The sequence below is a fragment of the Emys orbicularis genome, chromosome 1 (genome assembly GCF_028017835.1).
Source record: "Emys orbicularis isolate rEmyOrb1 chromosome 1, rEmyOrb1.hap1, whole genome shotgun sequence".
Taxonomy (NCBI): Eukaryota; Metazoa; Chordata; order Testudines; family Emydidae; genus Emys; species Emys orbicularis.
Window position 1 is genome coordinate 26,555,090 of NC_088683.1, and position 27,918 is coordinate 26,583,007.

At 39.6% G+C, this 27,918-nt stretch overlaps 1 protein-coding gene across 1 annotated transcript in view; it reads left to right on the forward strand.

Moving 5' to 3' along the window:
* The window catches only part of MAGI2 (membrane associated guanylate kinase, WW and PDZ domain containing 2), a 1,116,794-nt gene that overhangs the window by 897,745 nt on the left and 191,131 nt on the right, over positions 1-27,918 (forward strand). Inside the window, exons 7-9 of the mRNA XM_065403425.1 lie at positions 4,688-4,745; positions 13,178-13,299; positions 14,534-14,716. Of these exons, the coding sequence (XP_065259497.1) occupies positions 4,688-4,745; positions 13,178-13,299; positions 14,534-14,716 (363 nt within the window). The remainder of the gene's footprint in view (positions 1-4,687; positions 4,746-13,177; positions 13,300-14,533; positions 14,717-27,918) is intronic.

Sequence of the window (27,918 nt, forward strand, 5' to 3'; positions counted from 1 at the left end):
TTTTGTTTAGATGTTCTCTTATTAATCTCTTGACATATATATAATAGGGCAGTGATGCAATGCAGGCTGTTGTTCCAAAACCTTTGGAGCGCTTTTGTGTCTCTTCCCCAATGTGGCGTACAGCAAGTACTACATGAACTACAACAATATGAGTCCTTCCTGTTGGTGATGTGGTAATGGATTTTCTTCATCTCAGTATATGAAGATCCATAACGCTTCCCTTCTTTCCATCCCCTGGGAACGTACAGTGAAACCATTAAGAATGGATGTGAAAAGCAGCACCTTTTCAGATAACAGACGTAGCATCTGGATTGTTACTATAAGCAGGCTGAAATGAGGTGGTACTGCCATCAATTATTAAAATGACCTGCTTGTATGCAAATTAAAGCTGTTTAATCTTTTTTTTTTTTAAGCTTTTTTGTTGGATCTGGTGGAAAACCTAGGACTTTTTGTTAATACTTCAGCATTTAACTAACACATTTAAAAGAAGATGACTCATTCTGTATTTAAAAACCTGGCTCATGTGCATCGTGAGCAAGGTACCTGAATGTTGCCATGTAGTTTGGATTTTTTTTTTTTTTTTGTAACTGACAATGATCACTATGCTGCTAACTGGATTCTACTTTTCTGGCAATGGATGAAATGTAAAATGTACAATTTACACTGTGCATATACTGTATACCCAGCACATATATGGTCACAAAAAGAGGAATTTCTATGTCCAAACTTGATATCTGTATTGTCAAAAGACTATTGTGGTTTTCACCTTTATGTTTTTTACACATTTTCTTGAACCAATCGCTCTGCTAGATCATATGAAGAAATCCCATCAGAATGCTGATCTAACCCTGAAGGTGAAATATTATATTGATTTAAAAAAGACCAAGTAAACAACATGGAACGAAATTTTCCCCTATGTTACCCAGGGTAACCCCACTGAAGTCAATGGTGTTTCAGAAGCATAAAAAAGAGTAGAGTTTGTCTCATTAATGCAAAGATCTTTGACACAATGTTGTTCTTTCTGTGATGCTGCCGGTTGCAGAAATTATGTAAAGTTTATAAAACTCCATATCCCATTGTCGCAAAAGGAAAATTGGAAAGCACAATGTAAGTTAGAGACTAACAAATTTGTTAGTCTCTAAGGTGCCACAAGTACTCCTGTTATTTTTGCGGATACAGACTAACACGGCTGCTACTCTGAAACAATGTAAGTTAGTCATCTTCCCAACTCAAATTACAGTTGTGAGAAGTAGCCTCTTTCATTTTGTGTTTATAATAATGTCCTTTTATAAATGTTTACTGCTTGCTTCTCATCCCTGATAATCAGCACCAGACACAGTGGACCAAATGATGAAGAATAACTGCAATGCACACATCCAACATTGTTCAAATGTCTAGCTTGCTATTTTATGAAACATGAAAGTATTGCCCTTGTGTAATCTTTCAGTTCCACAATGAAAACAGAATAGATGCCACTATTTAATGACAGGGGAAAAAATCTCGAGGCTGCTTAAAGCAAATGTATCAGAAGATTCTTCTAACAACAGCTATGCACTAAACTATGCTCTGCTAACCTTATCTTGCAAACTTCAGCTAGCAGCGTTTGTGCTCTGGCAAATCCATTTGACTGGTCTGCGTAGAATTTTAATTAAACATAGCTCTCAGGCTGCATCTCAAATGGAAGAATGAAATTAGGGCATACCCTTATGTAGAGTTTATATCTATTGTTATGGTACACAAAGGTAATTTTTAAATTTCATTTTTTTCCAAATCAATGACTATGCTATGATGTTAGATAATTAGTGATTTAATCCATCCATTTCAAAAAATAAAACGGGTTCTCTATAATATGCCCAATTCATTAAATTTTTACAGATTTTTACACTAGAAAATGGGATTGTCCATCTGAAATATCAGTAGTTGGGCTAGTTCACAAATACTGTTATGCATCATTACATTAGAAAAACATGGACTGATAGGATAAATCATCACATTATTTTTGTATAGTCACAGAAAATACAACCACCATATCTAAGTTCTTTAGGTATAATCTTAAGAGTGTATAACTCTAAAGAGAAACAGGATACTTCCAATTCCAGCAAAATGTACACTGCAATAAATTTTGAAAAGATTCCACAAATGGAAGAAACCTAATGACAGTTACAGAATTGCTTATTTTTATATATATACTTACACACTATATATATTTATATAAATATAAATATTTACTAGCTACCTGTTTAATTTCCTGGAGAGTATCTTTATTATCATTAAGTTAACACAATAAATTGGAATAGGAAAGCCTCACAGGATGCAGATAAAATAAAGTGTGTGTCTATGTTTGTAAGACAAATCCCTTGTATTGTTGTGTCCCAGGTGGGCAGGAGCTTTTTAAAGCAAAGCACTGAGCCTTCATAGCAAGTCATAAATATGAGTTGTATTGATCATATATGCACTGAGGGTAAAATTCACCTCTGTACTGATGGTCAGCACAGGACCTATGCACTACTTGCCTCGTGTGAATATTTAGGCTCCCTAAATCAAGTGTCAAGATGCACAGGGCTCTGTGAAACCGGTAAAGGATTTTCTAGCATCAGTCTCTTTTATTGTTTTAAAGTTCTGGCCAGGTATCTGGAGGGGACAACCCCAGGACCTTCCACTATTGATCACCTTATTATTTAAATAAATTGTTTTGCATTTGTGCATTTGCTATTGCAATTTTAAAATAACCTCAGAAAAGAGACACAAACTTTGTTCAAATTCAGATTGCCAAAAAAGGTTCTATTTACTTTAGAAAGACTTGATTATGGTCATAGTAGAAAAACTTAGACTAAAAAAATTAAGGTACAGGCTTTTGAGCTTTAAATTACTCATCTGTGGAGTTCCTCTTTGAATTAAATACCATCTGCCAGTCTTCACAGGAGGATTATTCATTCTTTATAGCTTCAGGGACAGTTAAAGCAGAAACTCCTGCACAGGACAGTGTGACAGGAAGACCTGCCCATGAAGTACTGCTGCCAGAAATTCTGCCTACCCATTAAGATGCCACAGCAGTCTAAACAGGTTCAGTCAGAGCAGAACCAATGTTTACTATTTCAGATGTGATTGTTTGAGAGGTATCCAGCAGAGAATATTTTTAAAAGCTGTTCTTATCTGCAGCTCTTTCAAGCTCACTCTTTGTCATTTAAATCTTTCTTTTCTGTCAGCCTTTTATAGCACATCAAGGGGTGAATAGCCACAGTATAGCTGTGAAACAAAGGGCTAAGTTCAAGTCCTGCAAGTGGACCTCCTGCTAGGCCAATGGTTTACATTGCATATGAACTATGATGATTCTATCTGACCTAGGTTTACAGACTTACTACATTCAAAATAACTATATTAAAAGTGTGATAAGGTTGCAAAGTCAAGCACTCCAAAGCTAAAAAAATGTCAGACTTTAGGTTAAAACAACGAGGAGTCCTTGTGGCACCTTAGAGACTAACAAATTTAATTGGGCATAAGCTTTTGTGGGCTATAGCCCACTTCATCAGATGCATGGAGTGGAAAATACAGTAGCAGGTATATATACATAGTACATGAAAAGATGGGAGTTGCCTTACCAACAGGGGGGTCAGTCTAACGAGACAATTCAATTAACAGTAGAATACCAAGGGAGGAAAAATCACTTTTGTAGTGGTAATGAGGGTAGCCTATTTCAAACAGTTGGCAAGAAGGTGTGAATAACAATAGGAGGAAATTAGTTTTTGTAATGACCCATCCACTCCCAGTCTTTATTCAGGCCTAATTTGATGGTGTCCAGTTTGCAAATTAATTCCAGTTCTGCAGTTTCATATTGGAGTCTGTTTTTGAAGTTGTTTTGTTGAAGAATTGCCATTTTAAAGTCAGTTATTGAGTGACCAGGGAGATTGGAGTGTTCTTCTACTGGATTTTGAACCTTATCATTCTTGACGTCTGATTTGTGTCCATTTATTCTTTTGCGTAGAGACTGTCCGGTTTGGCCAATGTACATGGCAGACACTTTAGGTTGTCCATGCAACCTCATTCTTTAATTACATGACCACATACTCTTCCCTCATCTCCTCCCACTCCAAATAGGAATAGGTTAGGAATACCCCATTGTTTTGTGAGTCAAAGCCTCCATCAAATTTATCTTGCCTTGGCATTAATGATTATTCACTCCATGGGGTTGGTTTTTTTAGTTTGATTTTTTGCGCTCCCAACTACAGTTGTAATACTCTTTTAAGTCCTGGTTAACATGAGTAACATGGACAGTGTTGGGAGTTTTTTATATGATTTTTACCTTGACAGCTTCCCTTTAAATAAATACAACTGTATGCTATATGTACCTTTGGAAGAAGAATCCCAACATATCACTGGGCAATGAAATTATACATGATATGCTGCTATTGCTGGTTGGCATGGCTGTCTGCAGAATAAAGAAGTAGCTCAACTAAAATGTATTGTTCTAAAGAATGAGAATTCTGGGTTGGCATGCCAATTTTCAGGTCACTACTACTTGCCACTGCCATGGCATGTGTCTAAAACTTGGCATTGGCTTTGAGCACTATATCCAACTTTGCTATCCAGTTGCTACAGTCAGCACCCAATAAAACTCTACTCTTTCATTACTAGAAATCTTGGCATTCTGTGCTGTATTTACTGAGAGAGATAACTCTTTGTTTTTCAGAGCTTCCATATGGCTGGGAGAAAATTGATGATCCCATTTATGGCACTTATTATGTTGAGTAAGTTCCCAACTTCAATATTAATTTGCTGTTAATATTTCATAACCTGATATTAATATCCTGTGCAATGTTTGAATTGGAAAGGTGTGGGCATAATTATTTCTCCCTTTGACTTCAGATTATGCAGGAATTATCAGACTCCAATATAGTTGCAGTGACTGAACATTTTCAGTATCTTCCAAACTGGTTAATCTGTCACTTCTTCTTGAGCCCTGATCTCATCCTGTGTATTCCAGAAATATTTGGGGGGAAGCTGAGGGGAGCATTTAAATCAAATGTGTTTTATTTTCTGTTTAACAAGTTTTAGACATACATCAAACAAGGTGCAGATCCTTGCCAATCCAGGAACAGAATAAAACTTAATCATTTTTGCTTCATAAGGATACTTTTCTGAGTAGTCTTACTTTGCGGTAAGTCTGAGAATCACATTATTTTATATGAGTGCAGGTTGTAGCTTATGTGAAATTTTTCTATGCTCACATATGGCATTGTAATTTTGCACGTAAAGGCCTAGCTAGAAAAGGAGAATGTAATTTTCTATTATTTTAATGGCACAATCCCTGCCTGCATTTTTCCAGGAGAATGTGGTGTGTGTACAAAATAGAGAAGAGATCCTTTCTCCCTTCCATTTAGTATAGGTCTTTGTGCAGCCGGGTAAAGTAGATTACTACCCAAAAGAATAGGAGTAATTTACTAGTCTACTTAACTCGAGCCTACATAAAATACCCAAGAATTGAGAGAGATGAAAACAGGGCTTGCTTCTCCTCTGCCTTTATCTTGTGTAGCCATTGACACTTGTGCAAAGTGAGTCTAAAGTGGTAATAAAATGATACCTAATCAAAATGATAGCATTATAGTCTCTCTCTCTGCACAGCTGTCATAGACCACCCAAGGTATAAGGCCGTGGAGAATCAATCCCAGAAACTAACAACTCACTTTCCCCTGGTCACAGCCCACAGATAGTGAATTGAGAGCTCATCCAATTGAGGGAAGGGGCAAACACACCAGACAGAAATCTATGAAACAAATAGCAGATCCATTTATTCTGGAGGGAAGATCTTACAGAAGACGGTTTTGAAAAGAAAAACCCAAACTCAGATCCTTACACTGAGAGCCTCACTTTGTTTCCAGAGTTACTCAGTACAAATTATAGTGTTTTACAGTTTGCTTATCACATAGTTCTCTGACACCCTGTTGTCTCTTGATTCCATACCAACACTACATTTATGCTGGCTCATTTTGGAGATATACCAGCTCTCATGCTTTCCTAGTTCCAAACTGCAGTGCAGAGCCTTGTTGCCATCCGTTTGGGCAGGAGGATGGCAGAGTGCCTCTGAGATCCCTGAGAATTTAGGAGCCAAGTTTTTAGGGCTTCCCTTCCACAGCTGATAAAAGAGTCACAGCACCTGGGCCTCCTCTCCTGCTCCTCCATACCTCCCAAAACAAAAACAGAACTGTAATAGAGTCCTTGGTGGGTTGGGTTGCCTAGTTGTTAGCACAGCTAGTGCTCCTCACACCCCAGTGGGCCGGTCCTGGTCCTGGTCCTCCTTTACTCAGAGGTGTGGTGAGGAGTACTGGTGGTTTGAGTCTCTCCTGTAATGAAGGCAGTGGTAGGGGAGCCCAGGCCCACCCACTCTACCAGGCTCCAACCCAGGGCCCTAAGAGGGTCAACAATAATGCCAAGAAATTACCCCTCTGTCCTTATGCTTGGGATTTTATAATATTCCTGGGTAATAAATGATGGCGTTCACATATCTCTTTATAATAATCCTCTTCATATCTCCCAAATATATATTTATACAGCTGCTGGTAGTGACTAATGATCTTCTGCACAAGTGGCTATGTACTTTAAAGGCTAACAGGTGTTGTGCAATTCCTGTGCATTAAGCTGTCACTGAGGCATCTCTCTTGAGCTAAATACTGCCTAAAACATTCTGGCAGTGGTAAGGCTTATGCAGTTCCATTACATAGTCAATGGAACCAAAATGGAGCACGTAGTTGTCTGCATTTTAAGCCCACCCTCAGTCAGGCAGAGACAGGCTCCTTGCCCCAAATGCTGCAATGCAGTTGTATTTTTAGGCCGTTGTTGCCAAATTCACTCATCCCACAGACAAAATATAAGGAAGGGAAAGGCTACATTAAAGGCATACTGTACTTATTGTAATAGAAAAGCTTTAATGGGATCTAGCAGAGATCTGGAATAGTAGAATGGATGTTCATAGACCGGCATTAAAAGTGCAGCAGCACTAGCTTTATAATAGTCAATATAAGGAGTTGTATTTTAATCTGCTTTCTAAGCTCAATAATTTTGTAGTGAAAATTGTTTTCCATTTTTCATTATAAAAAGTGACAGTGTTACACCTTCCTTTATTACTAGCATTTAACAGATGACTTCTTTTTTAACTAAATGAAATCACATTACAATAAACTCTTTTAACTATGTCATAAAATGGATAAATCATGAAAAGTTAGGTTATGAACCTTTGCATATTCAAATCCAATCCAACTTTTTAGGAATCACTTTAAAACTGTAAAGGAAAGAATATCCTACCTTCCACTTATTAGAACATCTGTATCTCTCTAAAATAAAGTGGGGCAGTTTGCGGGGATAAACCACTGAAGTAATCAGATTCAGTGTAACACCTTGCAGTGGTCAGCCATAAGGAGTATTTGGATTCTTAGCACTCAGTTAAGCACAAAATATTTGCAATTTTCTCTAGAGTGTGAGGGCCCAGATGCTGCTTCTCCTCTCAGTTATACATAACTAAAGTTCAATGGATGGATATGCTCTTAATTCACCTTACTATTGCAGATCCAAACTTATCTGCAGGGGATGGACATTTGCACTAACTCGAGTAGGTGAAACGTTCTACTGTGACTGGGTCAATTTCTGTGCAACCTTCTAACAGTGCCTGTGGTTTAAAGACTAAACGCTAGCCTTCTTCCTTCCTCAGCCCCACACAGAATTATGATCCTGTGCTGGCCCTTTCAGCTGTCTAGTCGAAAAAAGAGCATCTCTCCCTTTATGGTTGATTAACTACAACATGGAGCTCAATTTTCAAACATGGTCTCCTTAATAGGACAGCTAAACTAACCAGATGGGTACTTACTGTAAACTGTGCATCCTGCCTCAACTGTGCAACATTTCTTTATCTTTTCTATCTGACACTCTGTTACTGCTTATGTAAGAAAATAACATGTTCTCTCAGCAATTCTGTTTGTCTTTAATAAAAAAAAAGTACCTAAATCTTACATTTTGATGCTCATTTCAACAAATATGTCAATTAATACTTGTTTTAAACACAATTTCAGTATCTAGATGAAATATTTTGATGTCTTTTTAAGGAAAAATAAAACAGCAATTGAGGCCACATTAGTTAAATCAGCCTTTGCCAACTCCACTTCCCAGCTGACTTCCATACTAACATCATCTGCACAGATGCAGCGCTGTGACCCCATGCACCAGGTTGCATTGTCCAAAGCAGGGAGCCAGGCCCAACCCTGTGGGAGGAAAGCCACTGCTGTGGGATGAGTGCAGGGTGGGCTTGTTTGCCAGCCCTTCCTCACCGGGCCAGGACGAGCTTGCTTTCCAGCCCCGAGCCTCCCCTCTGCACTGGGCCTCCCCTCTGCACCGGGCTTTATTGAAGTCATGGACACAAAGGAAAGTCACGGGCAAACAGAGAAACCATGATATCTGTGGCTTTTTTACCACTGTGACTCATAAACTTTAAGGCCAGAAGGGACCATCGTGATCTCTAGTCTGACCTCCTACACGTTGCAGGCCACAGAACCGCACCCACCCTCTCCTGTAATAGACCCCGAACCTCTGGTTGAGTTACTGAAACCCTCAAATCATGATTTAAAGAGTTCAAGGTTCAGAGAATCCACCATTTACTCTAGCTTTTCCCAGCAAGTGACCCATGCCCCAGGCTGCAGAGGAAAGCGAAAAAACTCCAGGGTCTCTGCCAATCTGACCTGGGGGGAAATTCCTTCCCAATGCCAAATATGGTGATCAATTGAACCCTGAGCATGTTGGCAAGACCCACCAGCCAGATACCTGGAAAAGAATTCTCTGTAGTAACTCAGAGCCATCTCCATCTAATGCCAAACTGTGATGGCGGGCACTGGCCCTTTGAAGCTTCCTGCTGGAGGCCTAATGGTTCTACCACGCCTCACCTCAGGAAAGGAGCAGCAAAAGTGGGTCCTGTAGTCCTGCCTAGAAAAGTTGCATAGAAGCAGCCAATCAGAGCCCAGCAAGCTCATATAAAAGGAGCTGCAGGGCCTTAGCAGGTCAGTTCCTGGCTGGGACTAGAAGAGCAAGAAAGGGTGCTCAGTTCTGGCTGGAGGGGTTGATGGGCTGCATTTATTGGACCTGGGGGAGAGAGGATCTGAAAACTTCAGCCCTGAGCTAAGGGTGAAGAGAATGGAGCTATGTGGGGAAAGTCCCATGGAATAGCCACAGTGAAATGGAGGCAGCTGTACATGGCTGCTGTTTATAGGGTCCCTGAGTTGGGACCCAGAGTCCCCAGAGTGAGCAGCCCTGCTAGCAAAGTGGCCTAAGCCACAGGTCTCCTTTAGAAGCACAAGCAAAGGGCTGGATTTAAAGGACCCAGAGATGGGGCTGATAACCTGTTGAGGGCAGACAGTTTGACCAGGGAGAGACTCCAAGGCGCCTAGGAGGGGCTGAAGAGCAAAGGCACCTGAGGAAGGAATGGCTGAGTCCAGCTTGAGCCTGGGATTTGAAGAATTTTGTGTTTGTTTTGGACATCAATACTCCCAGAAGGGGCTCACTTTTGATTGTGTGACTTGGCCAGAGGGCTGAGACACTGAAGACCCACCAAGCAAGGCTAACAATGTACAGGGGATGCCAGGAAAGGCCTGCAGTACCAGCCTCTAGGAGGCACTCACTAGAGGTGAGTGTCACCCATTACACAAACCTACAGCTCTACCTATTATTAATAGCCACATATACAAGTGATGACTTTGTTAAGCAGGTAGCAGCTTTAAAGTCTGGCAAATTTCTTTCACTTTCACTCTTTAAAACAAATGTCCCTGTTGACTTCAACAGAAATCTTTTCTGGGTGACGAACACCTGACATCACCTTTTGGATTACCAGGTATATTAGGTCACCTAAGGATACATTGCTGTATCCCCTCTATCCCCTTGGTTTAATGAACACTGGAATATTTTCATTTTTTGAAATAACACTGTCTAAAGGGTAGGGCCTTGAGAATTGCTTAGCATGGGATCATGCAGGTGACTTCAATGGAAGTAACATGTACTCAGCACCTTTTATAATCCCTGATTCTAAGAGAGTTCAGGGTTAGATCTTCAAGAGTTTAGCATCCACAATCAGGACCAGATTTTCCCTGCGGTTCTCTGTGAGAGCTCTTTTGAAAAGCTGGTCCTGTGTGCATAAATATTTACCTCTCTGGAGCAACAGTAATTGACAACACATCGAACAACTTCACACGCATATCTAGCTAATCGCCCAACTCTGCTTGATTCTGAGTGCCCTCAAACCCTCTTCCTTCATCAGGAGAAGCATGCCACATGACACAGGAGATGATCCCCACCCTGCTGGATTTGTTCCCTAGTCAGTAAAAAATGTATCCTCCTGATAACACGCTCTGCAACATAATGTATGGGAGAAAGTTATGTATGAGATACAGGATATCAAAGGCACAGTATCAAAGAAGAACACATGCTAATAGGCCATGGGAAATGTTACATATTGAGAGAGAAAGTTGTGGCATTACAATGATATTTTTTCATATTTCAGTGCTCTCATACTACATGAATTAGTTTCTGCACTTTTCCCCTTGTTTTCTTTTATAAAATACAACAGAAATATAGTAGAGTGTTAAAATTTCATCTTTAGTATAATTTTGTTTGCTGCTCTGGGAATCCAGCACATACTGGATTCGTTACTTTGTTAAGCAATTTGCCTCTACAGTCACTTTTGGGGTTAAGATTTCTATTTCATTATAAACAACTAATTTTGTTTTCAGCTTATCCAGGACCACTATGACAAACACCATCCTGTTTCTCTCTTGGAATCATGCATAGAAATCACATGTAGTGAAGACTTGAAAAACTGTGTTGCTGGAGTATTTTTCAGTGATACTGCAGAATAGCATATAGTCACACAGATTGAAACTAGGGCTGTCAAGCGATTAAAAAAATTAATCGCAATTAATCATGCAATTAATTGCACTGTTAAACAATAATAGAATACCATTTTTTTAAATATTTTTGGACGTTTTCTACATTTTCAAATATGTTGATTTCAAGTATTTGCACTGTAAAAAAAACAAAAGAAATTGTATTTTTCAGTTCACCTAATACAAGTACTGTAGTGCAATCTCTTTATCATGAAAGATGAACTTACAAATGTAGAATTATGTACAAAAAAACTGCATTCAAAAATAAAACAAACAATGTAAAATTTTAGAACCTGCAAGTCCACTCAGTCTTACTTCTTATTCAGCCAATTGCTAAGACAAACAAGTTTGTTTACATTTGCAGGAGATAATGCTGCCCGCTTCTTGTTTACAATGTCACCTGAAAGTGAGAACAGGTGTTCGCATGGCACTCTTGTAGCTGGCGTCACAAGATATTTACGTACTAGATGCACTAAAGAGTCATATGTCCTTTCATGCTTCAACCACCATGCGTCCATGCTGATGACGGGTTCTGCTCAATAGCAATCCAAAGCAGCGCGGACCAATGCATGTTTATTTTCATCAAATCCCACCAGCAGAAGGTTGATTTTCTTTTTTGGTGGTTCAGGTTCTGTAGTTTCCGCATCGGAGTGTTGCTTTTTTAAGACTTCTGAAAGCATGCTCCACACCTCGTCCCTCTCAGATTTTGGATGACACTTCAGATTCTTAAACCTTGGGTCGGTTAGAAATCTCACATTGGTACCTTCTTTGCGTTTTGTGAAATCTACAGTGAAAGTGTTCTTAAAATGAACATGTGCTGGGTCATCATCTGAGACTGCTATAACATGAAATAAATTAGAAAGAGGGGGTAAAACAGAGCAGGGGACATACAATTCTCCTCCAAGGAGTTCAGTCACAAAATTTAATTAACGCATTATTTTTTTAAAGAGTATCATCAGCATGGAACCATGTCCTCTGGAATGGTGGCCGAAGCATGAAGGGCCATACGATTGTTTAGCATTTCTGGCACGTAAATACCTTGCAATGCCGGCTACAAAAGTGCCATGCGAATACCTGTTCTCTCTTTCTAGTGACATTGTAAATAAGAAAAGGGCAGCGTTGTCTCCTGTAAATGTAAACAAACTTGTTTGTCTTAGCAATTGGCTGAATAAGAAGTAAGACTGAGTGGACTTGTAGGATCTGAAGTTTTATATTGTTTTGTTTTTGAGTGCAGTAATGTAACCAAAAAAATCTACATTTGTAAGTTGCACTTTCACGATAAAGAGATTGCACTACAGTACTAGTATGAGGTGAATTGAAAAATACTATTTCTTTCGTTTATCATTTTTACAGTGCAAATATTTGTAATAAAAAATAATATACACTTTGATTTCAATTACAACACAGAATACAATATATATGAAAATGTAGAAAATCATCCAAAATATTTAATACATTTCAATTGGTATTCTATTGTTTAACAGTGAAATTAAAACTGTGATTAATCGTGATTAATTTTAATTAATCATGTGAGTTAACTGCGATTAATCGACAGCCCTAATTAAAACTTTACACTTACAGCAGAGTGCAGCAAGTTGAAAGGACAGAGAACTTCCAAATGGAGCTGGGAAGGAAACAGTTATACCAATCAGAGAAAATTTTCAAGTTTATGAAAAATTTTCCTATCATGAATTGAGAGGAAGAGGTGGAATCTCAAATTTTCACAAATGAACAATATGGTTTTTTAATTTAGGTTAAATTGCAACATTATGTTTTCACATTTTTGAATTATTTTGTTTTGCTTTTGGACTTTTTTATTGTTTAAATTTGTTTTACTATAATTATTTTAAAAATCATCTTGAAAATGTTGAAAGGGGACATTTTGATAATTTCAAAACTTTTTTCCAAAAATGTTTGAACTGAGAAATTGTCAGAACTGACCCTTTCCCACGAACAGTTTCAGTTTTGACCAATTGGCATTTTCCAAAGAAAAAGTGTTTTGTCGAAAAATTTCTGATCTGTTTACTTCCCAATTATTTCCTCTATGAGCTAGATTGTGCATATATCACTTGCACTAATGAGCACTAACTCATGTATTCTCATTCACTACAACATGACTACTTGTGTGAGTAATTGTTTATTAAGCTGGAGTAAGGGTTGCACAATCCAGCCACACGCAGGTAACCCACATGATGATGATCCCATGAAGTAAATAATAATTTTTCACAAAATGGACTCAATTTTTAATCATTATCAATTTTTTTCAGCCACATAAATAGAAGAACACAGTTTGAAAATCCTGTCCTAGAAGCAAAAAGGAAGCTACAGCAGCATAACATGCCCAACGCAGAACTTGGAACAAAGCCTTTGCAGGCCCCAGGTTTCCGAGGTACAGTACCATGTCAGATTTAAGAAGAAAATAATTGCTATACTTTCCTGTTTTTATGACAACGATTTAACATAGTCTGGTTAAAATAACATAGTCTGTGAATTAGCATTAATTGGTGTTCAGTATGTTTCTAAGATAGCCTATCTAGCAAACATCATTTAAATTGAAGCCTCAGACACTATTGCTGTAGGAGTTTACAAGAACACTGAATCTTGATAATGTGAAAATGATTGAGCTTAGAAAGAAATGTATTAGCAAAAGTCAATATTGATAGATGAGTAAGTTTTGACATAAGGTTGTAGCCAAAGAATGAGGCTTGTTCTCCTTTGTAACAGTAGAAAGCGCCTCATCAACATTACCTAGGCCTAAACACGTTCACCCGCATCCTGCTCCTCAGAGGTCTCGCAGTGTGAATGACCTGTCTCAGTGTCGGCGGGACAATGCTGGAATGTACAGTCTGTATGGTATGTCCAAGTGCTGCTTGTTAGCCAAGCTGCACTGTTGTAAAAGTAGTGAGATAAGTTAAGTCACAAACCTTTTCACCTTTTTCATACCTTTTTTTGGCAAAATAAAGCACAGAAGAGAGGCACTGGAAGCCAGGTGAGGCTTATTCTTGCCTGATGGTAATTTTCACACTTTACACTGACGCACATTGAAAACAGATGTAAAGGTCACTGAACTGTCACACCGATTGTAAATGTCATTTGTCAGAAACTGAAACTCCGTTTATCTGGGGTGAAAAGATTATCTGGAATTTACCCTTTTGTCTGAATTACTGATAGAAATGGATATTTTTTGTTATTGGGGGCCTAAGGGGAAACTAATGATAACTTATTTGGTATACAAAGCTGAATTGATAGGCTAGGAATAATTATTAAGAGTTCAAAGTTACCTTGCATATTGTTTTTATCATTGTGTAAATATTTTAGCTACACAACAATCTATCTCTAAACTTATTTCCAATATCAAAGAGCATTCCTAGCCCTTCCACCCCCAAGACTGATCTGCCATAGATAGAAAAATCCTCCTTAGTTGGTTCTGTATTAATATAAAATAAGGACTCACTAATGTGTTTATTTCTCCTGGAATGCTTACACTCTTTATTTCCTTTAATATCAAAATGCCACACTGCCACCTACTATTGCTGCTGCTTCTCTTGTTTTTGTTTGTGAGTCTGTGTTATATTATGACTTGACTGGAACTATTTTCTTTTTGTTTGTGTTGACTGATGTAGAAAAACCACTCTTCACCCGTGATGCATCACAACTGAAGGGAATTTTCCTCAGCACAACTCTCAAGAAGAGCAACATGGGCTTTGGATTTACCATCATTGGTGGTGATGAGCCAGATGAGTTTCTACAGGTGAAGAGTGTAATTCCTGATGGGCCTGCAGCACAGGATGGCAAAATGGAAACAGGTAATTAATTTCGTTCTTGTATTCCTTGATATAATTATCAGACTTCAGCCTTAAATTTTGAGCAGCTCCTTTTTCTTAAGGGCAGAAATAAGCAGGTGTGTTCGTGCTGTCATTGTGAGAGGTGCAAGTAGAGCTGTGTGAATAATTAGTGTTTTGGGTTGCTGGCCATTCCGAAAAATAATAATCACTTCTGGTCAACCTAAAACAAATGTTTTAAAAACGTTGGCAAATCAAAAAGTTAGAAAAAAATTGGTTTTGGTCAAATGAAACATTTCATTTAAGTTTGAAGAGGTTTTAAAAAGGTTTTACTGTTTCTTTTAATAAAATTGAAGGAAATTTCAAAATGAAAAGTCATATCAAGAAAAACCAAAATATTTTGATTTTTTTTTTTCAAAAAAATTTGTTTTGTTTTGACACAAACAATTTGGCAAAACTGACACACTTGCAGTGCACTTGGAGTCACCAAATCTACATTTTTCACCCCAAAAAAGATTTTTAGACTAAAACTTCATCCACCTCTGGAGCAAGAGCAATATCTCTGCCTCAGAAAATATTTCCCAAGGGAAGTATCTCTCTGGAGTATTTCTTTCTAGAAATGAAAGGAAAACTTTTATTTTTTCCTCACAATATTTTCCTATGATGAAGATCTCTGAAGCAAGCTTTTACTTCTTTAGGGTAAAATTCTCTCACATCTACATAGCAGATCTGAGATGTGATGCTCTTCTCAACACATGTTCAGATTACCCATGAGGATTCCGTGCATGTAGAGACAGAGGCCACAGACTCAGACTCCATTTCTTTTCTGGAGGAAGGACTATATTGTAAAATAGTCAAATTAAGGTTGATTCTGTTTATCTGGGTAAAGACTATGTAACACTTCTGCCAGGTGGAGCCAGCAGCAACAGGGCTGGGTTCAATATCTAGGGATTCCTTTCCATCGATTAACACGGAACCAGCTCAAGCCCCCACCCAGTAACCTGGGAAAATTACACACCACCCTCGTTGCCTCTGAGAGGCAATACTTCCTCACCTGCAAACACAGAGTCCGAGTGTAGATAAGAAACTTTTAATAAAAGGAGGGAAGTAACTCAGCGTTAATTTGGGAAAACACCGCAAACAGGGTTCATAAACATAAACCATGAGCCAAAGACCCACCCCCAAAGTAAGTTGGGCAGTGTCCTTTTCCCCTCAGGTTCTTAAGTCCAGGAACCCAAAAGTCCCTTTAATGTGCCCGTCGCTTCTCTGCACCCCACTCACAGTTGCTGTCCTTGGTCAGTACAGACACAGGGTTCAGGGGTGCATTTGAAGAGCTCACCTCCCACCCTGGGTGGAGGGGGGGTAAGGAGGCACCTTACTTGCTCTGCTGCTCAGGCACTCGCTTGCCACCCCTCTCTGCCAGCCGCCCTGCTGGCCACTTGCTGCGCCACCTGGCCTCCCTGCCAACCGTTGCTGCTCCTTTCCGCCTGGCCATCCTGCCAGCTGCTCGTTCTGCTTACCACCTCACCAGCCACTCATTTGCCAGCCGACTGTCAGTCACCTTCTGCTACCACCTGCCTCTCTGCTGTGACCTCTGCACATCAGTCTCTTAGTAATTTTCAGCTCTTTGGAGGCTGGACAGAAACACTGCCCAGCAAATCTCAACATGATTTCAGCTCTCAGTGATGGTTAGCTCTTAGCAGGCTTGGCAGAAACACAATCCCACCACAACTGATCTCAGCTCTGATTGAGCATTTAAAATAACAAAGAGGCTCCTAATGAAGCCTATTTAGCTCTTTCTTTGAACAGTACGGGGGAACAGATTAAGAGTAAGGGAGGACCCTTGTGGGAGGGTCTACACATCCTGGCTGGGACACCTGTCCCCACCCCTCTTACTTTCACAGGGCTCTGGCATTCAAGCCCCTGGCTTAACGAGGTCCTTTCAGCTGAGGGTCCTGCTTTCCTGTATTCATACAATAATGCCAACAACATTGGTAACAGCATTTCACTACCCCTGCATTCAGTACTAAAGTGATTTGTAACACACCACCAGCCAAAGTTGATTATTTGAGCAACACACCACTCTATCTGCTGGATATCAAAGCAGAGTAGGTGTGTTCATGTAAATACAGTTTGCTCTAGAAGTCTCTCCCCCTCCCAGCTAGCTGTCAGGGAAGAATTCAGCAGACCCTGCTTACATCTACTTTTAGTAAAGGCTTACAAGATCATCTCAGATCCATGTATGGAGAGAATCCTTCCATGTGCCTTCCATCCTCCTCCATGGATGGTGGGGTCAGCTGTCACCCTTCCTCCATGCCCTGCAGAGGGTGTTCCCTAGCCCTAGGATCTGTGTTGAGGTGGGGGGGGGGAACTGGTCAGGCTGAGGGCAGACTGATAGATACACATGTTATTCTCCCTCCATCCTGACAGAGATTTTTAGAGAAGAGATGATAAAACCTGGGGCTATATTATCTTTGCAGGGCCCCCCAACTGAAACCAGAGTCATAGGGGTAGTCTAATCTATGGTAGGGAAAAGCCCCATGTGCACACATGTAGAGAACACCGTGTGGGGATCCTTGCAGATTTACTCCCTCAGTCCTCATTTCTGCAGATTTTTGTGGGGGAGGGAATAACCCGGACCATAAAATGTCAGGATACACCACCTCGAACTACTGCTGGTGCTGTAAGGCCAAATAAACTTCTGTAAGACCATGCAAGTAGGAATTGTGGAGGTTCTGAATTTTACTATTTTTAAAATGCCCTTCTTGCACAAAACATGCCATTAAAATGGTGGAAGGTTTTTGATGCCAAGTAAAGAGTGGCAGCCAGCAGATATAACAAAAATTAAAATATAGATTTATTTTTTGTAAAATCTTGTAACTGTTCTATCAGCTTGAACTTTAGTCGCATTGTTGATGTCAACCTTAAAATGCAATTTGGTACAGAAGGTTAAAATTCAAGAAGCTAATTAATAGAAGAAATGGTGCAATAGATACATGCTCAGAAGAGACTAATGAATCCTATTAACAGTAAAACCAATGAATTGCTCTTGAACTGTGCCTTGATCTTCATGTTGCCTAATTTGCAGCAGAGGACTTTGCAGGTTATTATGGCCCAGCATACTTTGATTAAGAACTTGAAGCAGGATTCCTATGAAATAATCTGAGTGGAATGGTTGAGTGTCTTTTCAACTAAACTAGAGCCTGATACTGAAACTGCATGATTGCTCCGTTGCAACATTGATGGTTGTTATTGTGAACATTTATTGAGAGGCAAGGTGGGTGAGGTAATATATTTTAGTGAACAAACTTCTATGGGTGAAAGAGACAAGGTTTTAAAGCTTACACAGAACTCTTCTTCAGGTCTGGGAAATGTACTTAGAATGTCACTGCTAAATACAAGGTGAAACAGATTGTCTAGCATAAGTAAACACATTTATTCAGATGGGTATTTATGAAGAAATATTTTTTTTTTAAAACTTACATTAAAATAGTACTGAAGATTTTATTGAAAATCACAAATGAAAGGAAATTAAGAAGTAAAGGTGAGAGAGAATTTCAAAACACAGAATTATTATTTCAATAAACCTGATATGTATATGCATTAAAGTAGATATTGAGCTAAATTCTGCCCTTAGTTGACTCCCCGCATCTCCCTGATTATCAAGTTATCACCTGAGTAAAATAAACCAAGAGTTTCAGGTTAATGAATTTTGCCTCACACAACATCCCTGTGAGATAGGGATGTGTTGTTATTTTCATATTATAAATGGGTAAACTGAGAAACAGGGATATTTAAAAACATAAGGTTTATAAAACAGGTCTGTAGCAAATAACCCAGATTTCCTCATTCCCACTCCTTTGCATGTTTCCTAAACTGTGCTTCCTGTTCCTCAGACACCCTTTTCAGAGTCTGCTCACCTTCAGATATGTTGCACTTCATGTTCTGCCAAATAGTCCTCCTTGGAGCCATTTCAGAAAATAGATTGTTCGCTTACCTATTATTTTAAATCGTCCTGTGTTTCTAAACCATTGTGGGACACAAATCTACTTTGTAAGTTAAATAAGTGTTGGAGGAAGAATAAGGCTTTTTATATAAATGTACTTTTATTGTGTGTTTCTAAAAAAATAGCACCTCCTATGATACGCTTTTCTTGCCTCTTGTGTCACAGTAATAACTGTGCCCATCTCAGGGGGACCACTGTTATTAGTCTATACAAAATCAAGATTCTTGCGAAATCAAAGATTTGCAATTGCTGCATCAATAATAGGTGCTGGATCTTTATTGTTTTGGGATGAAATACACCCTAGCAAGGAAGCCCATGCAAGGCCTCCCTGCTACTGAAGGTTGACATTTGCCCTCCATGGTGATGACTGTAGGCTCCTCACTGCAAATAGGCTGGCAGTGGAAGATGGACAATTATGTAAATTCAGTGTACCTACCACTTTGAATAAGTAAAACTAGTGTCTAGGGATGTTATGTCAGGCCACTGGTTGGATTAGTGGCCATGGAGACACACGCCTGTCTTTCCCCACAAAAACCCTGCCTACCATGTGACTAAAGCCAAAAACTCAGGATTTATGAGATAAAAGGAAAAATTAATTGTATGATTTTACCTGACTTACTACCTTTGATACATACTGTTGCCAACTCTCACAATTTTATTATGCGTCTCTATTTATTTGGCTCCTGGGGTCAAGTGATTACTTGAGAATCTCAGCTTTCCCCTTAAAGAAGTGAGTTTCTAGCCCTCTTGTTTGCAGAGAACTGCTTGAAAATGTGACCAGAGTGCACCCTAAAGGCTCAATAACCAGAAAGTAACAAAGAGAATATCAAATTTAGTTTTAAAAATCTCATTTTTTTTTAGCCAATCTCTTAATTTTTCAGGGCCTGCCTCATGACTTTGAATGCTTGAGATTGGCAATACTACAAAAATAATGTAGTATTGCATATAAAATAATGTTAATAACGCCCTGTATACTATGAAGAAGATCTTATCTTGTTCACTTTCATTTTTTTAAAGTATGCTGTTCATTAAACTTCGCATGTGACCAGATATTAGTAATATGACCTAAGGGAGAAGATGCACTTTGTTTGAACTTTATAGTCTTTGTGTTCATCTCTCTTAAATTAATTTTTCTTTATACTTCTCAATGTTTCTATTGCCTTTATACAATGTGAGCTCTCTCCAGTGGCAAAAATAATACCTGTAAATTCCCAATGAGTTAACCAAGACTCTGGATAAAGTGTCTGCTTTTATTTCAAAATTATTGAATTCAAATCCTCATGTGGTTTCTGTTTTTATTACATTTTCTTCATACTTTTTTTTATTTTCTCAGTACCAAGAAGATTGCTACATCTTGTGCAATTTGTGAAAACCAGGCCAGAGATAGACCTGAGTTGCAAAACTTAGATCTGGATTTCAAACATCACACAGTTTGTGATTGTCCAGATGTGAGGTTTGGGACCAGTGTGTTACAGAGATATGGGTCTAGATTAGCATCTAAACACCATTCCCTAGGGTTTTGTTTTGGGCCCATCTCTAGTGACAATATTTAAGTTACTAGTGGTGGGGGGGGGGAAGCAAAACAAAACATCTATTATTAACCCTTCACATAACCTGTTTAAGGTACAGGTAGCCAACCCTGGGCTGAATACTCAAAAGGAGTTAGGCTCCTAACTTCTATTGATTTTGAGTATTCAGCCCCTTGTGACTAAATCCCCAAACATTACCAAAAGTAAATTTGTGTCATGATCCATGGGTCTCAATCCTGGGTCCACAGGATTCATGAGAACAGCCGCATCCAACCCTCCTCCAGCAGCCAGCTGACAATTGCTTACCTGGGACCTACAAAGGCCAGACTCAGAGTGAGGCTCTGCCCTGAGGTCTGATTGGTGGAGTACTAGAGTGGTTGATTGGCTTGCTGGCCTTATATAAGCCAGCAGCAGGAACAGAAAGCTGTCTGAACAACTGGGCTCCACCCTGCTCTGGACTGTGTGCTTCTGGATTGCCTTGAGCTTCTCACTCCCATGGCTTAATTTCTTGGCATCCCTACCCAGCATGACTCTTGAAATTGGACTCGTGGTTCTGATCTCCAGTTTGTCTCTTGCCTCTGACCCCTTGGAATCCTGATCCAGCCAACTCTTGACTGCTGTCTCATAACTGTGGACTCTGGCTCTGACTACTAGGACTGACTGCCAACCACCTGGCTGTGACAATCTGTGCTCTTATATCTACATGCTTTCTTTCTTTCTTCTGTGTCTCTGCCTTTCCCCCTGGGTGAAATCCTGAACCTGTTGACATCAACCAGGGTTTTGCCATTGACTTCAGTGGAACCAGAAATTTACCCAGTTTCTCCTCTCAACTTTCCATATGTGTGTCTCCTTTCTCTCCCCATTCTTTTTCTTTAGGCATGGATCTCCTCCCTGCCCTCTTCTCTGATGCATCCTGCTCCCATCTCTGCCCTTCTCCTAATCCATTCCAGACTCTCCCAGTGCTGCTCTTATCTGAGTTACCTATGCATTTAGTCCAGACTCCCAGTCCTCCCTGATTCCCCTCCTCTCCAGTCTGATCACCAGTAAAAACAACAAGAGAGCTGTTAACTTAGTTTCCTTAATGCTCTCAGTCATCTGGAATTAAGTCTGTTTTTTATTAATGTCTTGCATAAAGGTAGTTTGTCGAAAAAACTTTTGCCTCAGGCCGAGATCCTCAAAGGTATTTAGGTGTCTAACTCCCATTTTAAAAAGTGACTCAGACACTTAGGTGCCTAATTTCTATTGAATTTCAGTGAAATTTAAACTCCTAAGTGTCTAAGTCACTTTTGAAAACAGGAGTTGGATTTTTAAGTCACTGATGCTCTGTAGAAAATTTTACCCAGGAGCTCAATGTCTCTACCTCACACACACTGTCTGACTTCATTTGGATGATTTTATTTTTTCTTTACCAGCACAAATGGAATTGAATGGACTCTGGCACTGGCTTTAATCCTAATTTAACCCCATAATTCAATGTAGTGTTTTCATTCACTTTCATCCATCAAAGCAGCTGTACATTGATTCATTCTTACCATCTTTATAAAACAACAAAAGAATGTCTGATCCTAAGTATTTTGCAAGTTAGGGCTAATTTACTTCTCCTTGCCCAATTAAATGCTCCCATATGTGGATTTGTAAACCATCAGAAAAACAGCAAAACAAGACCTAAATTAAATTGACCATTTAAACAGCTACTAGCCTTTTTCTAATATAGCTATTTTTATAGACATCTTTACGTGACTGAACTCTGGGCCATATAAAATATCCATGCAATTCAAGATTTAATAGTATAAGTGATTCAATTTCTGCCCTGTATTGCGAGCAACATGAACATTAAACTCAACATTTTTATTTTGTTTTCTTCAGTTACCATGCTAACATGAAGAAATGCAATGGGGTTCTGGAGAGGCAGAACATTCTTCCTTCATTTCATGTGATAAAAGATAGGGTTAGAAATATGAGATGGCTCATATTAGGCATCGTTTGTGGCAAGTATTTCTGTTCTGAAACAGATGCTGCACAGATAATGCTGCACAGTTGGCCCTACGGTTGGCAAACTGTGACTTGGGACACTCAAATTTTAGGGGTGTAAAGTTCACTGAACGTGTTATGCCCTGGTTTGTGGGAATATATATAGCACTGCCCTCCGTTGGATGTCACATATATTATACACATGAGCAGGTGTGTGTTCATGTGTATAATATATGTTACATGTGTATAATATATGTTACATCTACTGGCTAATCTATTAGAGCTACTCTTTCAGCTCTCTCTATGGAAACATGGGTTTACAGAGACTGAGAAGTTGCATATGCAGTCTGCTGACTGTGTTGTTTGAATGTGTGTACCCATGATTGCCCACCAGTGTAATGCATTTACTGTCTGTGTTTCTGGCTACCTCACCTCTGGCCCCCTTCATTCTGTTATGATGAGATGTTTTCATGCAGCCTAGAAACCAAAGGTGTTTGCAGGTAAATCAGTGAACCTTTCTTGACTGGGAACAGAGACCGTAGTACAAACAAAGCGATCCAGGACAGAAATCCCAGGTGGAGGACACATCAAACTGAAATGATTCATTTGCTGTGAATAATTGACACTGTTATATAAATCAGAGATAGCGGAGATTGTACAACCCTGGTCCTTCAGTATCAAGAACACAGGCCTCTACCATCAAAGCTAATGGAGACGTACTGTTATTGATCATAGCTCCCTTATCCTCACCAGAGCACAAGATAATTGCATATTTAGAGCCACTACACCATAAAATATGATAAATTAAGAATTAAAATGGCAAATGTGATAAACACAGATAGGATTTGAAATATGGACCATTATATAATATGCATCCTCGCTTTCATACACATTTTTCTGTGCTTAATTTCCTTAAAATAACCTTTCACAGATGGGTAGTAATTTACACTTAGCTACATTAGTGAGAGTTTTAGCTTCCACTCTCTTATTTCCAATGTCAGAATAAGTTCCTAGGCATAACTAAAGGCCAGGAATCATGAAAAAAAGTCCATAAGTCCCAAAAGCATAAATGAAAAACATGTGATATGCAATTTTGTTACATATTTTACAAAGCAAAATAAGAGCTCTTGGAATTATAAGGCTTTTTTTTAGAGGATAACAATGTGTTCCTTTCTCTAGAAAGTAGAGATACTTGGTTATATTAAGACAATTTTGTCCCATTTGGCTGTTCATATTGTCATATGGAATGCCAGTGCATGAAGAAATACAACTCTCATAAATCCATTAGCTTAACTCCTCCATCTGAAATCATGATAATATATCTGCAGACTCCTAGGTCAAGAGATTTAACTTAGCTCAGTGGAAGATAAATACATTATTGTACAACCCCACCTTTATCAGGTCAAGTTTAGCAAGTTTTGCAAGTTGCCAGTTCCATTAAAAGCAGAGCTCATTGAACTCTGTAGTTACCAAAAGTGCTCCATTTGCAGAAACAATTTTCTTGTATGAAATGTCATTAATGCCTCTCTCACATGATCTGGCTTTATATTTGTCTGAACGGGCAAAAATGTCTGGTGAAAATAGTAGTAGTCATCATCATCTAATGTACCCTTTCATTCCAGAATAGTGACAAAGAGTGTGTTATTGCTTAACAACAAGAACTATCAATAAGTGGGAAAGAAGCTGTTTTCTATGTAGCGTGATGTCAGGGAAAAGGAGAACTTTATAATGTAATGTCAAATTTAATAATCTAACCTATCTTTTTCAATATCATCACTAATGCCTAGTGAGGAGGGCTTTCAACTAGATTCGACAGGGGGTAGGAGACTAAAGCCCACAGTTAAGTCAAAAACATGGAGACCTGGGAGAAGAGTCAGAATCTGGAGGGACCATGGGCAATTATAGCAGGGACAAAGGAGAGACAAGAGGGAACAGAGGGGAAATCAAATCAGTATCTTAGATGTCTCTATACTAATCTAAGAAGTATGAGCAATAAACAGAAAGAACTAGAAATACTAGTGAATACTCACAACTATGACATACTTGGCATCACAGAGACTTGGTGGGATAATACACATGACTGGAATATCGGTATAGAAGGGTACAACTTGCTCAGGAAAGACAGGCAATGATTTAGATAATGGCATAGAGAGTACACTTATAAAGTTTGCAAACAATTCCAAACTGGGAGGGGTTGCAAGTGCTTTGGAGGATAGGATTAAAATTCAAAACAAACTGGAGAAGTGGTCTGAAGTAAATAGGATGAAATTCAAGAAAGACAAATGCAAAGTACTCCATTAGGAAGGAACAATCAGTTGCACATATACAAAATGGGAAATGACTGCCTAGGAAGGAGTAGTATGGAAAGGGATCTGGGGGTCATAATGGACCACAAGCTTAATATGAGTCAACAGTGTAACATTCTTGCAAAAAAAAGCAAACCTCATTCTGGGATGTATTAGTGGGAGTGGTGTAAGCAAGACACAAGAAAGAATTTTTCCACTCTACTTCTGTGCTGATTAGTCCTCAGCTGGAGTATTGTGTCCATTTCTGGGTTCCATGTTTCAGGAAAGATGTGGACAAATTGGAGAAAGTCCAGAGAAGAGCAACAAAAATCATAGAATATCAGGGTTGGAAGGGACCTCAGGAGGTCATCTAGTCCAATCCCCTGCTCAAAGCAGGACCAATCCCCAGACAGATTTTTGCCCCAAATCGCCCCCTCAAGGATTGAGCTCACAACCCTGGGTTTAACAGGCCAATGCTCAAACCACTGAGCTACCCCTCCCACCCAATGTTTAAAAATGTTTAAAAATGTTTAAAGGTCTAGAAAACATGACCTATTACAGAAAATTGAAACCCTGAACATTTTGAAAAAATTGGGTTTGTTTAGTCTGGAGAAGAGAAGACTGAGCGGGGACATTAAAACAGTTTTCAAGTACATAAAAGGTTGTTACAAGGAGGAGGAAGAAAAATTGTTTCGTTAACCTCTGAGGATAGGACAAGAAGCAATGGGCAGTTTAGGTTGGACATTAGGAAAAACTTCCTACCTGTCAGAGTGGTTAAGCACTGGAATAAATTGCCTAGGGAGGTTGTGGAATCTCCATCATAGGAGATTTTTAAGAGCAGGTTAGACAAACCCCTGTAAGGGATGGTCTAGATAATACTTAGTCCTGCCATGAGTGCAGGGGACTGGACTAGTTGACCTCTTAAGGTCCCTTCCAGTCCTATGATTCTATGAGAAGGGGAGGTGTAGCCTTGTATATCAAAGATATATACACTTGACTGAGGTTGAGCTGGAAATAGCACACAGACTTGTTGAAAGTCTCTGGGTAAGATTGAAAGGAGTGAAAAACAAGGGTGGTGTCATGGTAGGGGTCTACTACAAACTACCTAACAAGGAAGAAGAGGTGGATGAGGTTTTTATAAAAAACTAACAAAATCACCCAAAGTACAGGATTTTTGGTAATGGAGGACTTCAACTATCCAGACATCTGTTAGGAAAATACAGCAGGGCACAGATTATCCAACAAGTTCTTGGGAATGCATTGGAGACCATTTTTTATTTCAGAAGGTGGAGAAAGCAACTGGGGGAGGGGTTACCCTAGATTTGATTTTGACAAATAAGGAGGAACTGGTTGAGAATTTGATAGGGATAGGGGCTGTGCAAGCTGGAGTCCCCCAATCCTCAGCACATTTCCGGCTTTCTTGGCCCCTGTCCCCGGCAGCCGGGACTGGGTGGGGAGCGGAGGGGGTGGACCACCACCCCCTCCCCAGCTGGGCACTCTCATAGACAGTGACCCTGAGTGGAATTAGCCGGCATGAGAAGAGGCTCCGTATCATCCCCTCAGCTCCCTGCCCGGGCCCAATTGCCGGGGGAGGGGCCAAGCAAGCTGGAAGTGCCGGGGGGAGGCACAGCAGGAGAGGGATAGAGCCTCCCTCCCCTCCTGGCAGGCTGAGCATAGCAAGCCCTGCAAGGGCAGCTCAGCACTCTCAGAAATCGGGTTGCGGGGGGTGGGGCACTTGACCCCGCATGCCCCCTCTATGCATTGCCTCTGAGCAATGGGCTTAAATTGCAGCAAGGGAGATTTAGGTTGAACATTAGGAAAAACTTAACTGGCTGGGTAACTATGCACTGGAACAAATTAGTAGGAAGGTTGTGTGTTCTCAGTCCTTGGAGGTTTTTAAGAACAGGTTAGACAAATACCTGTCAGGAATGGTCTAGTTATTACATAGACCTGCCTTGAGTGCAGGGGACTGGACTAGATGACCTGTGGAGGTCCCTTCCAGTTCTATACTTCTGTGTTTCTGCGCATTCATTCTTCCTTTGTTTTCATTTTAGTAGTACATATTACATTTTCTGCTTTAAGTATTTGATTTTTTTATAACCTGGTTCTGCTAGCATGTAAGAATTTTATGACATTCACATTTATGAACTAACCCCAAATGTCCAGTTCGAGGCTTTCAAAGCTGTTTTTCATTTTGCAGCAATTGTGTGTGATCACCTGTATGCAAAACCTCTGAATGTGTGTAACCAAATAGAAATTTTGTACCTTAATCAAATAGTTTGATGTTAGTGTTTTAATATCAGATTACCCATTTGCAAGCAAAATTGTTGTTTATGAGTGCAAATGTAAAGGCTGAGCTAAGGCCCCTTTGCTAATTTGGAACTTAACATGCAAATTGCTACTTCCAGACAATTTCCCCCTTATATTTAGAGAGGGCGATATCTTCGGTAACTGTGTGGTAACTGTTAGCAAATGTTTTACTGAGCTAGTTACTTAACATCTCTGTACCTCAGCTTCCTCATTGCTGAAAGGACAAGAATTATTATTTCAGAGCTTTGTAAAGCACTTTGAGACAAAACATTTATCATAATTAGTACTTATTATAATTAATAATTAGTATTTATTATTACTGAGAAAAAGCCTAAAGTCATTTAGCCTAACAAGATATCAGGACAGATTTCCTGTTCATATATGCTGATGACAGGCATACATAAGAAAGTAGACATATTAGATCAGCAGTTCTCAAACTGTGGATCGGGACCCCAAAGTGAGTCGGAACCCTGTTTTATTGGGGTAGCAAGCCTGGCGTTAGACTTGCTGGGGCCCAGGGAACTGCCCGGGGCCAAAGCCCGAGCCCCACAGCCCGGGGCCAAAGCCAAAGATCAAGGGCTTCAGCCCTGGATGGTGGGGCTCAGGTTACAGGCGCCCGCCTGCATCTGAAGTCTTTGGACTTCAGCTTTGGCCGCTCCGCCTGGGGCAATGTGGCTCGGGCTCAGACTTTGGTCCCCTCTTCTGGGATCATGTGGTAATTTTTGTTGTGAGAAGGGGGTCACGCTGCAATGAAATTTGAGAACCCCAGATCATATGCTAAACCAGCTCTTTGTCTTTGTCAGCTTTCTAAATTGTTTTTAGTCTTGATACTCTGATGCTTTACATGTGGTATACAGTGGAAACACCCATGGTTATATTATATAAGAGGAAACATTTTTAGGGATATAAATCCTCATGCTCCAGGGAATAAGCAAGCCTGTATCTGATAGAGATTATAAAGAAAAGTCCCCTTCTTCTAAAGCATCTTGCATTGTCCACTGTCAGAGTCAGAATACTGCTCTAGATGATCCACAGATCTGATCCAGCATGACAGTTTCAATGTTCACACAGACTTGATAATAGTGTTAAACTTTATGCAGCAGTTACATAAATTGCCTTCCAGAT